This window comes from Dendrobates tinctorius, unplaced genomic scaffold (genome assembly GCF_039654945.1).
Source record: "Dendrobates tinctorius isolate UK_male_01 unplaced genomic scaffold, ASM3965494v1 ptg000211l, whole genome shotgun sequence".
NCBI classification, from domain to species: Eukaryota; Metazoa; Chordata; class Amphibia; order Anura; family Dendrobatidae; genus Dendrobates; species Dendrobates tinctorius.
Window position 1 is genome coordinate 30,585,116 of NW_027361878.1, and position 13,638 is coordinate 30,598,753.

The 13,638-nt window shown below is 43.7% G+C and overlaps 1 protein-coding gene across 1 annotated transcript in view; it reads right to left on the reverse strand.

Annotated features, from left to right (window-relative positions):
• Nucleotides 1–751: 751 nt before the first annotated feature.
• The window catches only part of LOC141058430 (transmembrane protein 272-like), a 45,017-nt gene continuing 32,130 nt past the window's right edge, over nucleotides 752–13,638 (reverse strand). The window contains exons 4-7 of the mRNA XM_073554682.1: nucleotides 3,363–3,422; nucleotides 3,089–3,265; nucleotides 2,172–2,326; nucleotides 752–1,613 (exon numbers count right to left, since the gene is read on the reverse strand). Of these exons, the coding sequence (XP_073410783.1) occupies nucleotides 1,548–1,613; nucleotides 2,172–2,326; nucleotides 3,089–3,265; nucleotides 3,363–3,422 (458 nt within the window). The 3' untranslated portion in view covers nucleotides 752–1,547. The remainder of the gene's footprint in view (nucleotides 1,614–2,171; nucleotides 2,327–3,088; nucleotides 3,266–3,362; nucleotides 3,423–13,638) is intronic.

Genomic DNA, 13,638 nt, shown 5'->3' on the forward strand with positions numbered 1-13,638 from the left:
GTGGCAATGCGCCTGCAAGAATTCCGCGCAGGTGCAGTGAATCATTCGGCTGATCCCAGCGGCAGATGCGCAATGTGTCTACAGGCAGAGGAAGCCGGTCACATTAAAGGGGTTGTCCCACGAACGAAAGTTCATTTTAAAAATTGTCTGTGTCTGACTGTGTACGGAGCATACCACATCTCCTGGGCAGGGGAGGAAGCAAAAGACAATACTGACATTACAGCAGGGGATCACAGAGGATTCATTTTGTGAGGTAAAATATTTCACTGACTATTTTTAAACAATATTTTATCCCACAAAATGTATCCTGTGATCTCCTGCTATAATGTCAGTATTGTCGTTTGCTTCCTCCCCTTCCCAGGAGCTGTGGTATGTTCTGTACACAGTCAGACACAGGAGTGAGAGAGACAGAGCACAGGGGGGAGACAGCTCAAACGGGACAGCATAAACAGTACAGAAAGGAGAGAGACAGCAGACAAGGGGGATAGCACATGGGATAGACAGGTCAAAGAAGAGAGCACAGACGGGAGAAGTCAGCACATGGGGAGAGAGAGAGTGGATAGGTGGGTGAGCACATCGGGGGGGGGGGGGGAGATTCTCAACGCTGCAAAGCCTGCCCCCATCATGACATTACTGCCCTCCGGATGCGATAGCATCGGGCCGCCATCTAGTATAAAAATAAAAGCAAATGTGTAGATGGTCTTAATAAGAATCAGGGATTTAGGACTTAGTACTACGCAGAAACCAATAGTAAGTGGTATAACATATAGTTTATAGTCGGGTGTGCACTAGGACCTAAAAAAAAAAAAAAAGGTGCAACAAAGCAAGGCAAATAAATATTTGCCATCATCAGACGATGCATGGACTTTAGAGGTGCTGACGAGTAAATATACTACTATGAAGGTCAGACCAGTGTACAAATGCCCTTAAAGGGAACCAGTTGGGTCGAGATATTCTATGTAAGTAAAAGCGGAGCATGTTTAGCATCCAGAACGCCGCGTCCAGCTCCTTTCCAGCACGGACCATTCACGGCTGTTCAGTGGATTAATGTTCCCGCTAAGCACATTCACAAGCTAAGTGGAAGGATTGGAGAACAGCCGTGATCTCTCCGTGCTACCCCGACGGCTGGGAAGGAGTAGGATCCAGTGCAATTCTAAAATTGAGAAGCATCACCCGCATATAAAATATATATATATATATATATATATATATATATATATATATATATATATAATATGTTTACACATTTCTCCTAACCTTCATTTGCAATACTTGTACTTCCATCTGACTTGCAGAAATATAGATTAGATATTTTCTGTAATTCTCTTTTCCACAAACTTTATCTAGAATGACGACGTAGACGCTTCCTTCCATAGCCGAAAAAATTGTTTAAAAAAAATATATAACAAGCATATAAGGATCACGAGAAAAGCCCTAGATTATATCGGCCAGAGACTATTCTATGTCTGCGTCTCCTTCATCAGCACCCCTATATCTATCCCAGAAAAATCGAATAGGTTTGAGGGATCTAGAGGTCAGGTCAGATGTTATTTCAAGGCTTCTTCGTCTTCTGGGGAATGGTTTCCGGGAGGAGTCTCGGATGAAGATGCCACCTAAATAAAAGAAAATGGGAAAATAAATAGTAACGTCGCATCCTGTCTTCGGCATAAGAGACACCACTTCCATTGAAGCAGAGATAACTCAGCAAGCTAAGGCCCCATTAGTCGAGGGAGATAACTGATGGCCGAATGGTGAGGGGGCAGGGGTCGGAGTAGGGTGGCGCCCCATGTACATCAGACTGTTGGTTGATCCTGTCGATATCGGTTGGTTCAGAATTTTGACACAAGGTCCTACACAAGATCCGTAGTTGGTCAGTATTTTACATCAGTACTTGTAAGCCAAAAAATCAAGAGAGGAATAATCAGAGGAAAAGTATAATAGAAACCCGTCACCACTTCTGTATTTTTCACCCACTCCTGGTTTTGGCTTGCAAATACTGATGTAAAATATCGACAAAATACTGATGTGTGAATGTGGCCCAAGAGTAATTCTGAGACATGACTCGGATAAAAAAATTGGACATGTGAACATCCCCACAGACAAAACAGGGATAGAATGGGTGCATGAAAAATGGACATCTAAGGGCCTAAAAGTACAAACTCACAACTTACCAGGACTCCAGCACAGAAGCAGAACAAGCAGATTACAGCAACCAAGAGAGCTAAAAAGATATACTCGAAGATCAGGATTCCAAAGGCAAATTTGTAAACAAGATCGTTACAGCGTCTTGGATTTTCTTGGTAAATTCTGAACACCCAGACACTGCCTGAGGGAAAAAGAGCAAAAATACATAAAAGAGGGAGAAATAAAGATTTAATGTCTTTTTTATGAAAAAACGGACAGCTGTGGGCCGATGTTTATAGCCTGGGAAAGGGGTAACACCCATGTACCTTCCCAGGCTATTAATATCGGCTCACAGCTGTATACTTATCTTGCGGTGACGTCAGTCAGGTCATAGGAGTTCACCGCAAGACATGAAACTGAGCAGCGGTAGCACACACTGCTCAGTGTCTCTTATGTATGGCAGGCTGTATAGTCGCATCATGAAACCATGTAGTCTGCCGTCTAGATGTAGCAGAGCTAGACGTGTCGTGGGACAAATGGATTATCTTCTTGGTGAACAGATGAGGAAGATGGTAAATATTTTAATTCTGTTACAGGAGACATTGGCTTCAGTGTATTGGATGTTGACGCGACTATAAATGTTTTTTGGTATATGTAGATTAATTAAATGAGTCTGTGCCATTATTTCAGTTACTGTATTCTGAGTGTTTTTTTATACAGTATCACTATGGAGTTAGTAATGGGGTTGTCTTATAGACGCCTCTCCATTACTAACGTCTGGGCTTGATGTCACCTGATAATACAAAGATGACATCAACCCCAATACTATCACCCCACTTGCCACCACACCAGGACAAGTGGAAAGAGTGAGGCTAAGTGCCAGAATTGCCCAATATTATATGCCCAGAGAATTACTTTTTTGCAAGTAAAGTTTTTCTGTTATAAGAAACACCATATATTATACCTGCAATAAACCAAGAAAAGGAAAAAATGCCCAGAACACTTTCTATGGAATATGCCAACTTTTCAGCGACAATTTTCAGCGGGATAAGTGCAAAAGCCAATAAGTGAAATACCCCTGCCACTATCAGGTAGATGGGGATTTTGGGCTCGATTGGACAGTTGTCGACGTGCATGGATCCTGTAGTGAAAAACAAAAATCATTCCAATCATCGAGTTTCATATTTAGAGCCAATAAACAAGATATTCCAATGTATCTGTATGGTCACAAGTCTTACCTATAATAATCATGGCAATGCTGAGCACCGTCCAGAGCAACAGAGTGAATATTTGTGAGGCTGAAAGAAAACACAAAATACTTCTATAACGGACCACTTCAGAAGGTCACCTCATACCGTTCTGGAGAAAGCCAAATACGCCATTTCAGCAGAATGGTGAGAGCATGTGGATAACTTTTTCCATCTGGAATACCCCTTTAACATAGGGCAGATTTAGTTTTTTTTTGTCCTAGCCTTGTATTTAAATATCCTGGGAGTGCACTCCATCAGGTCCTGGGGTAATGTTTCATATTGCCCACGCCTGTTACTTGCCTCAGGTGAGTTTGAACAAGCATCACAGGCTGGAAACAAACGATATTTACCCACAATTTTGGAAAGGTGCCAACAATTTTGTCCGAACCATTTTGAGGGTTGTGTGTGAAATTATGTCCAATTTACCTTTCTTACTATCTTCTCTGTGTTGTTCCAATACACAAAGGGAATAAACATGTTTCTTTTCAGGGAGAAATACTTAATTTTTTGGTACAATTTCAAGGGTGCTAATATTTTTGGCCATGACTGTATTAGCAATTTGGTTATATTAGTATCTTAGACAAGCAGGAAAAAAAGGAGAGAGATTCCATCACCAGATTCTATTTATGGAATCATCTGAAATTCTATGTTATGCTACGATCACATCAGAGTTGGAGGCTCCAATACACATTTCATCATATTTAACAGAACAAATAGCGCAGGACGCCATGTTATTTGCTTCTGTCCAAATGATCGACACCATGACATAAATCTGAAGAATCAATGGTGTCCACCGGGCGCTACAGCTGTGCATCATTCAAGGGGTCTGGTCCCGCCTTCAATGTCACTGTTCTGCTGCTATGATGGAGCGAAGCAGGGGAGTCAGCGACAAACGCAGATGTATAGAGGGTCTTATCTTCCGTGAGCAGCTGTTATGTATATATTTTATTGTGGAGCTTATACAAAAAGATATTTCCTTTTTTTCATTATATCTATTTTTTTTTTTTCCAATGTTTTTAGATTTTATGTTTTGGAACTATTATTTCCCTTTTTTTAGTGCAAATAAAGGACTTTTTTTTTTTTCCTTAAAAGATTTAAATGATTCATTTATCTGCAAGGATCTTCTAAGATGCACAAAAATGAATTATAGGATAATCTCGGGGCCTTAAAAAAAACAAAACTTATAACAGATTTTTAAATGTGTCGTCCACTACAACCCAATCTTAACAGCTCTACTGTCGAGCATAAAAAAAATAAAATAAAAACACACAAAACCACAATAAAAGACAGTATAAAAGACTGGTGGTGTGCCTGTTTTTTATTTGGCCAATGCACACTAATAAAAATGTCAAAATGTCGCCCCCCCCCCCCCGTTGTTTTACGTGGAAATAAATGGATCCGTTAGGCACAGATGTGCACGCTGTGTGTTTTCTTGCTCATTGGTAACTGCTGATTGTACTGACATCTAGTGTCAGATAAGAAAACTGCATTAAAGGGGCAGCCCGAATTCCATTTCGAGCTTTAACCCTGCTCACTTTTAAAGAAAGTGTAAAATTGCAAAAAAAAAAAAAGTGCCGACTTTTTGCGCAGCTAGGATTTAGGGCTCATACAGACATCCGTGCAAATCGGTCCAATCTCGTAGCATGGCGGCTTCATATAATTCTATGTGACAATAACGCTGGGGTCAGGAGTCTGCACATCGCCGTCCGAGATCAGATTGATTTGCACGGACGTCGGCATAAGCCCTAAATCCTAGCGGCGCAAAAAATTCCCATCTAAACACATTTTGCAACGTTTCAAAGTTTTAAGCCAGATCTGTGGCAGAAACTGCTTGATGGATTGGACCAGAAGTGTTTATTTAAAACAAGAATCTACAAAAAAAAAAAAAAAAAAAGGGGGTTTTGAAGAAGAAATAATAAAACCACATCATTTATGTAATTAAATAAAGTATATTTTATATTAAATTTCTTACCATATCTCCCCCTTGTATTTGGTATTATCTATTTAGGCAAGTAATGAACAAAAAAATCATAATAATAAAATGAACTTTACTCCTCCACAGCAGCTTGTAAAAGGTACATCCGATGCACCACTATGTGGTCCATGCAGACTTGGTACAACCCTCCACGAAATTGTAAAAATTGTAATTGATCCGGGAATCCAAGGCACTGAAAAATCTCCTTAAAAAAAAACAAAAAAACACTTTATTAATACCAATGTACAGACAAGAAAAATTACATACGTTTCAGCCATGCAGGGCTTTTATCAAGCCATGGAGGCACACCCTTTTTAATAAAGTGATAAAAGCCCTGTGTGGAAGAAACGTTGCATATGATTTTTTTGTTGTGTGTACACTGGTTATCAATAAAGTTTTTTTGAAAAAGATTTTTCAGTGCCTCGGATTCCGGGATCATTTTTACTTCTCCTGCCAGCATTTGGCTGCTGCTGTTATCAGTCCTGCAAAAATTACAAGATGGGGAGTCAGACTGTTTAGTCAGTGCAGTTCTCTTCAAGATCTGCAGAGTTTGTTCTAAGATGCTGTCCACTCTATAAGCAAATATCAAGATTACAGTGTAAAGCTAAAAACAAGCGCACTGACAGTTCTGCAGAAGAACGACGCTGCTCAGGTAGAGCTGCAACTCAGGTAGGAGTGTGCGCACCCCAAGCAGCAAGAAAATGAAGCGGCTGGGGGAGTTGTGTGCTCCTGAAGGTTGCGACTACCCCTTCAAGCTCGAAGCCTTCAATGCCAGTGGTCTCAACCATGAGGATGGGAAGTTAGTTTCTTAGAACAATAGTATTTGGGAGCACAAAGCAGGTACATTAATGGGGGCACTTAGCCCAGCTACAGGCAGGAATAAAGCACAATACTGGGAGCAAGCAGTTCCTAAACATTTGCAGACAGCCTGCAGTAGGCACTACAGTATGCAGCGAGATTAGCACACCAGTGTTACCATGTAAAAGTATTGCACCATATAACATATCGACATGCAGTAAATATTTACTACATGCATACAAAAAATATAGCAAATAGGTAGAGTTTAGGAAAAGGTTATGCAACACAAGTCAGAAAATACTGTGATATTATGTTAGCTTGTGTCATGCGCTGCTAACTGTATCTGTATGGAATACTTCACCTGTTTAGTCAGGCTATGTGCACACTGAGAATTTGCATGCAGAAATTTCTGCATCTCTTGGCAGGAAAAACACCCATTTTTGCAGTGTTTTTGGACCGCAATGAATGCTATAGATATACAGTAGATAATAGACAGAGATAAAGATATATATACACAGTGGCATGTAAAAGTTCGGGCACCCCCTGGTCAACATGATTGTTATTGTGAACAGTTAGGAGCATGTTCAAGATGAAATGTCCTCTAACAGGCCTAAAGTTAAAAGATGACACATTTCCTTTCTATTTTAGGCAATGTATATATACACACACACATATATATATATATATATATATATATATATATATATATATATATATATATATATATATATATATATATATATATATATAATATTTCTACTTTTACATTTTAAACATTACAAAAAGGCAAAAGGGCCGAAAAAGTTTGGGCACCCTGCATGGTTAGCACCTAGTAGCAGCCCCTTTTGAAAGTACAGTGCCTTGCAAAAGTAATCGGCCCCCTGGAACTTTTCAACCTTTTCCCACATATCATGCTTCAAACATAAAGATACCAAATGTAAATTTTTGCTGAAGAATCAACAACAAGTGGGACACAATTGTGAAGTTGAACGAAATTTATTGATTATTTTACATTTTTGTGGAAATTCAAAAACTGAAAAGTGGTACGTGCAATATTATTTAGCCCCTTAAACTTAATACTTTGTTGCGTCACCTTTTGCTGCGATTACAGCTGCAAGTTGCTTGGGGTATGTCTCTATCAGTTTTGTACATCGAGAGACTGAAATTCTCGCCCATTCTTCCTTGGCAAACAGCTCGAGCTCAGTGAGGTTTGATGGAGATCGTTTGTGAACAGCAGTTTTCAGCTCTTTCCACAGATTCTCGATTGGATTCAGGTCTGGACTTTGACTTGGCCATTCTAACACCTGGATACGTTTATTTGTGAACCATTCCATTGAAGATTTTGCTTTATGTTTGGGATCATTGTCTTGTTTGAAGACAAATCTCCGTCCCAGTCTCAGGTCTTTTGCAGACTCCAACAGGTTTTCTTCAAGAATGGTCCTGTATTTGGCTCCATCCATCTTCCCATCAATTTTATTAATCTTCCCTGTCCCTGCTGAAGAAAAGCAGCCCCAAACCATGATGCTGCCACCACCATGTTTGACAGTGGGGATGGTGTGTTCAGGGTGATGAGCTGTGTTGCCTTTACGCCAAACATATCGTTCGGCATTGTTGCCAAAACATTTGATTTTGGTTTCATCTGACCAAAGCACCTTCTTCCACATGTTTGGTGTGTCTCCCAGGTGGCTCGTTGCAAACTTTAAACAAGGCTTTTTATGGATATCTTTGAGAACTGTCTTTCTTCTTGTCACTCTTCCATAAAAGGCCAGATTTGTGCAGTGTACGATTGATTGTTGTCCTATGGACAGACTGTCCCACCTCAGCTGTAGATCTCTGCAGTTCATCCAGAGTGATCATGGGCTCTTGGTTGCATCTTGATCAGTCTTCTTTTTTGAGATGAAAGTTTAGAGGGACGGCCAGGTCTTGCTAGATTTGCAGTGCTATGATACTCCTTCCATTTCAATATGATCGCTTGCACAGTGTCCTTGGGATGTTTAAAGTTTTGGAAATCATTTTGTATCCAAATCCGGCTTTAAACTTCTCCACACCAGTATCACGGACCTGCCTGTTGTGTTCCTTGGTCTTCATGATGCTCTCTGTGCTTCAAACAGAACCCTGAGCCTATCAAAGAGCAAGTGCATTTATACGGAGACTTGATTACACACAGGTGGATTATATTTGTCATCATTAGTCATTTAGGACAACATTGGATCATTCAGAGATCCACAATGAACTTCTGGAGTGAGTCTTCTGCACTGAAAGTAAAGGGGCCGAATAATATTGCACGCCCCAATTTTCAGTTTTTGAATTTCCACAAAAATTTAAAATAACCAATAAATTTCGTTCAACTTCACAATTGTGTCCCACTTGTTGTTGATTCTTCACCAAAAATTCACATTTGAAGCATGTTTGAAGCATGATTATGTGGGAAAAGGTTGAAAAGTTCCAGGGGGCCGAATACTTTTGCAAGGCACTGTATCACAGCTTGTAAATGCTTTTTGTAGCCAGACAAGAGGCTTTCAGTTATTGTTTGAGGGATTTTCATACATTCTTCCTTGAAAAATTCTTCCAGTTCTGTGAGATTCCTGGGTCGTCTTGCATGCTCTGCTGTTTTGTGGTTTAGCCACAGATTTTCAATGATGTTCAGATCAGCGGACTGTGAGGGCCATTGTAAAACCTTCAGCTTGCACCTTTTGAGGTTGTCTATTATGGATTTTGACTTGTGTTTTGGATAATTATCCATTTGTAGAAGCCATCCTATTTTCATTTCAGCTTTTTTTTTTACAGATGGTGTTATGTTTGCATCAAGAATTTGTTAAAATTTCGTTGAATCCATTCTTCCATCTACCCATGAAATGTTCCCTGTTCCATTATCTGCAACACCCCCCTCCCAAAGCATTATTGATTCACCCCCATGCTTAAGGGTTGTCGAGATGTTCTTTTCCTGAAATTCTGGGCCCTTTTTCCCCGCACATACCTTTGATCATTGTGGCCAAAGAGTTCTATTTTAACCTCATCGGCCATCAGGATTTGTTTCCAAAATGTATCCGGCTTGTTTAGATATTCTTCTGCATACTTCTGACGCTGAATTTTATGGTGAGGACGCAGGAGGTTTTCTGATGAGGACTCTTTCATGACGGTCATATTTTTACAGGTGTCTATAAACAGTAAAATTATGCACCACAACTCCAGAGTCTGCTACATTTTTCTGAAAGTTTTTTGTAGTCAAGCGGTTCTGATTTGCCTCTCTAGCATTCCTACAAGCATCTCTCACTGAAATTTTGCTTCGTCTTCCAGACCTTATCTTGACCTCCTGTTAGGGTTGCGGATCGCACTAAATATAAAATATAATAAAGTGCGATTGCAACCCGGAGTCCACCGTGCAGAGATGGTAAACTGCTGCTCGGTAATAGCGGACACTAGCTGAACACCGGCGGAGTAATCGCTGACCTGGTGTGCGCAGGAGCGAACTCTGTTACAGCACAGAGCCGTAGAAATAGACACCGAAGCCTGTTACCTCACAGACTACGGCTTAGGGAACCGCTACTGCGGTGCCAGGGATTAACCATAGAGAAACGCTGTGCCCTGTTAGCAGTCACAGGGTGCAGCCGACAGTTGTGTTACCCCTCTGCGTGCGTACAGCGCCACCCTGGCGGATGCCACTAACCAGCCTAAGCTTAGAGCTGGAAAGTGCAGTAACTGCGCACGGCACCGCTGATACGGACACTGCGGCGTATGCAGTACAGAGGTGTCTCGTGCAGATGACACTCCCTGGCATAACGTGTGAGAGAAGCTGTAAGCACTGCGGCGCTGTGCCGTGCCACCGCTCGGCGCTGACTCAGGACTCTAAACCCTACCAACATATGTATCAAAGGGAAGGGGTTTCATAATGAGTCATTTAGCAGTTCACAAGCATCCATCATCACACACATCACTACCAATTACTGTCTATAATAGCGCATGGCCAAGCGGCCATGCAAACCCTTTATAGCAGCGTCCATCCGGTACCTTCCTGATGGTCTAATCCGAGCTGGAGAAGGACCTGAGTATGTGACCTCTGATCTCCAATGAGAGATCGTCCCACAGGCATGCTCAGTAGAGTGAAAGGAGGACTTAGTCCCTGGAGTAGCTCGCTGCTGACCAGCATGCGTTGTTATAGTTGGACCAGAGGTGGCAGCAGCAACCAAACCCACAGTGCTAGTCAGAGCAGAGCGCCGGGATTGACGAGTCTGCTGAGCAGCCTCATCTGCGGCCGGAGAGGAATGGGAGACTGCCGAAGTCAAGGCTCTGGATTCCTGCTGTGCAGCGACAGGAACCCGATGCCTAACATTACCCCCTCTCCTAGAGCCCCCTCCTCTCTAAGCCTCGCTACGCTCAAATGCCGCAACGAGAAGCGGAGCGTGGATGTTCTCCACTGGCTCCCAGGTCTGAGCTTCTGGACCATGACCCTTTCAGTCCACCAAATAAAACTTTTTTCCACGTATCAGCCTGCATCCCACAATGGCATTAACCTCAAACTCGTCCAAGGACAGGTCTGATGTCCCGGCAGATGACTCGGAGAACCGGGACATGTTGACAGGCTTAAGGAGGGACACGTGGAAGGTGTCAGTGATAGCCAAGTGTGGTGGAAGGGCCAGACAGTAGACCACCGGATTGATCTGCTCAAGGACCTTGAAGGGGCCAATGTAACAAGGTGCGAATTTAGTGGACTCGACCCGCAGAGCCACAATACGTCGCCAGGAGCAAAAGTCGGAGCGGGGCGCCGGAACGTGTCAGCGGAGGCCCTCATTCTCTCCTTGGAGGCCCAGATGGCATCCTGAGTGCGATCCCAAATGTCACGTGCCTCCATTGCCCAGTCTGCCACCCTGGAATCGGTGGACGACACGGGCATAGGGACAGGGACGTGCGGATGCTGGCCGTAATTAAGGAGGAATGAGGTCTGACCAGTGGAATCGGCCACAGCATTGTACAAAGTGAACTCCGCCCACAGCAACAAGGATGCCCAGTCATCCTGCCTGACCGAGACAAAATGTCGTAGATATGTGACCAAGGTCTGGTTGGCTCTCTCCACCAACCCATTTGTCTCGGGATGATAGGCCGAGGAGAGATTTAGCTCAATGCTGAGCAGGCTACAGAGCTCTCTCCAGAACCGAGACGCAAACTGGGGACCCCGGTCGCTGACAACCTTGTCCGGCATACCGTGCAGGCGGAAAACGTGCTTAATGAACAACACTGCCAGGCCCCGTGCAGAAGGTAACCGGGAGAGAGGTACCAGTTGCACCATCTTGGAGAAATGGTCGGTGACCACCAAAATGACCGTGCTGCCACTGGACTTGGGCAGTCCCACCACAAAGTCCATACCAACCATCTCCCAGGGCCTGTCCGCTACCGGCAGGGGGTAAAGTAGCCCAGCGGGCCGCTGCCGAGGAGACTTATCCTGGGCGCAAGAGACGCATGCCTGAATATAGTCCCTGACGTCACGGGCCATATGCGGCCACCAGTATGTCCTCGCCAGGAGCTCAGAGGTCCGTTTTGTCCCAAAATGTCCACCCACCCTGGATGAGTGAGCCCAAGAGAGGACCTCTGGTCGCAGACGGGCAGGGACAAATGTTTTGCCCGGAGGAACTGACTCAAGGGCGACCGGAGCCACGGTCCTCAGGCTCTCGGATGGGACAATCAGCCGAGGCTCCTCCTCCGATGACACCACAGAGCGAGAAAGAGCATCAGCGCGGACGTTCTTCTCCCCGGAGAGAAAATGTAGGGTAAAATGGAACCAGGAGAAGAACAGGGACCACCTGGCCTAGCGAGAGTTCAGCCGCTGGGACGTTTGCAAATACACCAAGTTCTTGTGGTCGGTGAACACCTGAAAAGGGTGGCGACCCCCTCCAGGAGGTGTCTCCACTCCGAAAAGGCCAATTTCATCGCTAGCAATTCCCTGTTCCCGATGGAATAATTCCTCTCCACCGGTGTAAAGGTCTTGGATAAAAAGAAGCATGGCTGCTTCCGACCTTGCGTGTCCTTCTGGAAAAGGACCGCTCCAGCACAGACAGAAGAGGCAACCACCTCCAGTATGAAGGGCTTATCTACATCAAGGCGATGTAGAATGGGAGCAATAGCGAAATGGGACTTAATGGAGGAGAAGGCCTTGGAGACAGACACCGACCACAACCTGGGATTTGTGCCCTTCTTGGTGAGGGCCACCAAGGGGGCTACCAAAGTCGAGAAGTGGGGGATGAATTGGCGATAGTAGTTTATGAACCCCATAAAGCACTTCACCGCTTTGAGAGAATGGTGCTCCTGCCAATCCATCACCGCCTGTAGCTTAGCAGGATCCATGGCCAATCCCTGGGCGGAGATGATATAGCCCAGGAAAGGCAAGGACTCATGCTCAAACACACACTTCTCCAACTTGTCAGAGGGAGTTTGCCCACTGGAGGTCGCAAAGTTTTCTTATATCTCTCCGGTGGGAGTCGACATCTGGAGAGTAGACGAGAATATCATCCAGATAGACTACTAAATACCGAGGTGGTAAGCATATACCTGAATATATCATTCACAAAGTTTTCAGCAGCAGCAACCAAACCCACAGTGCTAGTCTGAGCAGAGCGCCAGGATCGATGAGTCTGCTGAGCAGCCTCCTCCGCGGCCGGAGAGGAATGGGAGACCGCTGAAGGCAAGGCTCGGGATTCCTGCTGTGCAGCGACAGGTACCCGACGCCTAACACCTCCTTTGCTCCTCTTAACTGCCATTTCTTAATTACATTTTGAACTGAGGAAAGGGAAACTTGTAAATCGCTTTGGTATATTCTTATAGCCTTCTCCTGCTTTGTGGGCCTTCACCATTCCCAGAGTGCCAAGAAGCTGCTTAGAAGAACCCATGGCTGCTGTTTTTTGGCGCAAAGTTAGAGGAGGCTGTGGTTTTATAAAGCTGGGAGATTTGCATCACCTGGACTTTCCAAACGATGATAGTGAACATTTCATAACTCTAACAGGCTAACTAAGGTCTGAAACATTGGTCAAAGTTATCTGGGCACACACATCTCCAAGGGTGCCTAAACTTTTGCATTGGCCCATCTTCCTTTTTGTAATTTTTAAAATGAAAAAATTACAATACATATTTGCCTAAATACAAAGGAAATCTGTCACCTTTAACTTTAGGCCTTTTAGAGATCATGTCATCTTCAACTTGCTTAACTGTTCCCAATAACATGAATTTTGACCAGGCGTGCCCAGACATTTACATGCCACTGTATACACAGACATATAAACATAATTGCATAATTACAATTAAGCAGCTTTTTATGATTAAATAAATATTAGCATAGCAAAACAGGCAACACTATTTACCTGCCTATCAAATGTGATATGTCACTTCCTGGGCGGCTGTTGGCTGGTATTTTTAGGCTGGGAAGCGCCCAATAACCATACCTTCCCAGCTTGATAATATAAGCCTGCAGTTGTCTGCTTTACCTTTGCTGGTTACAAAAAAATG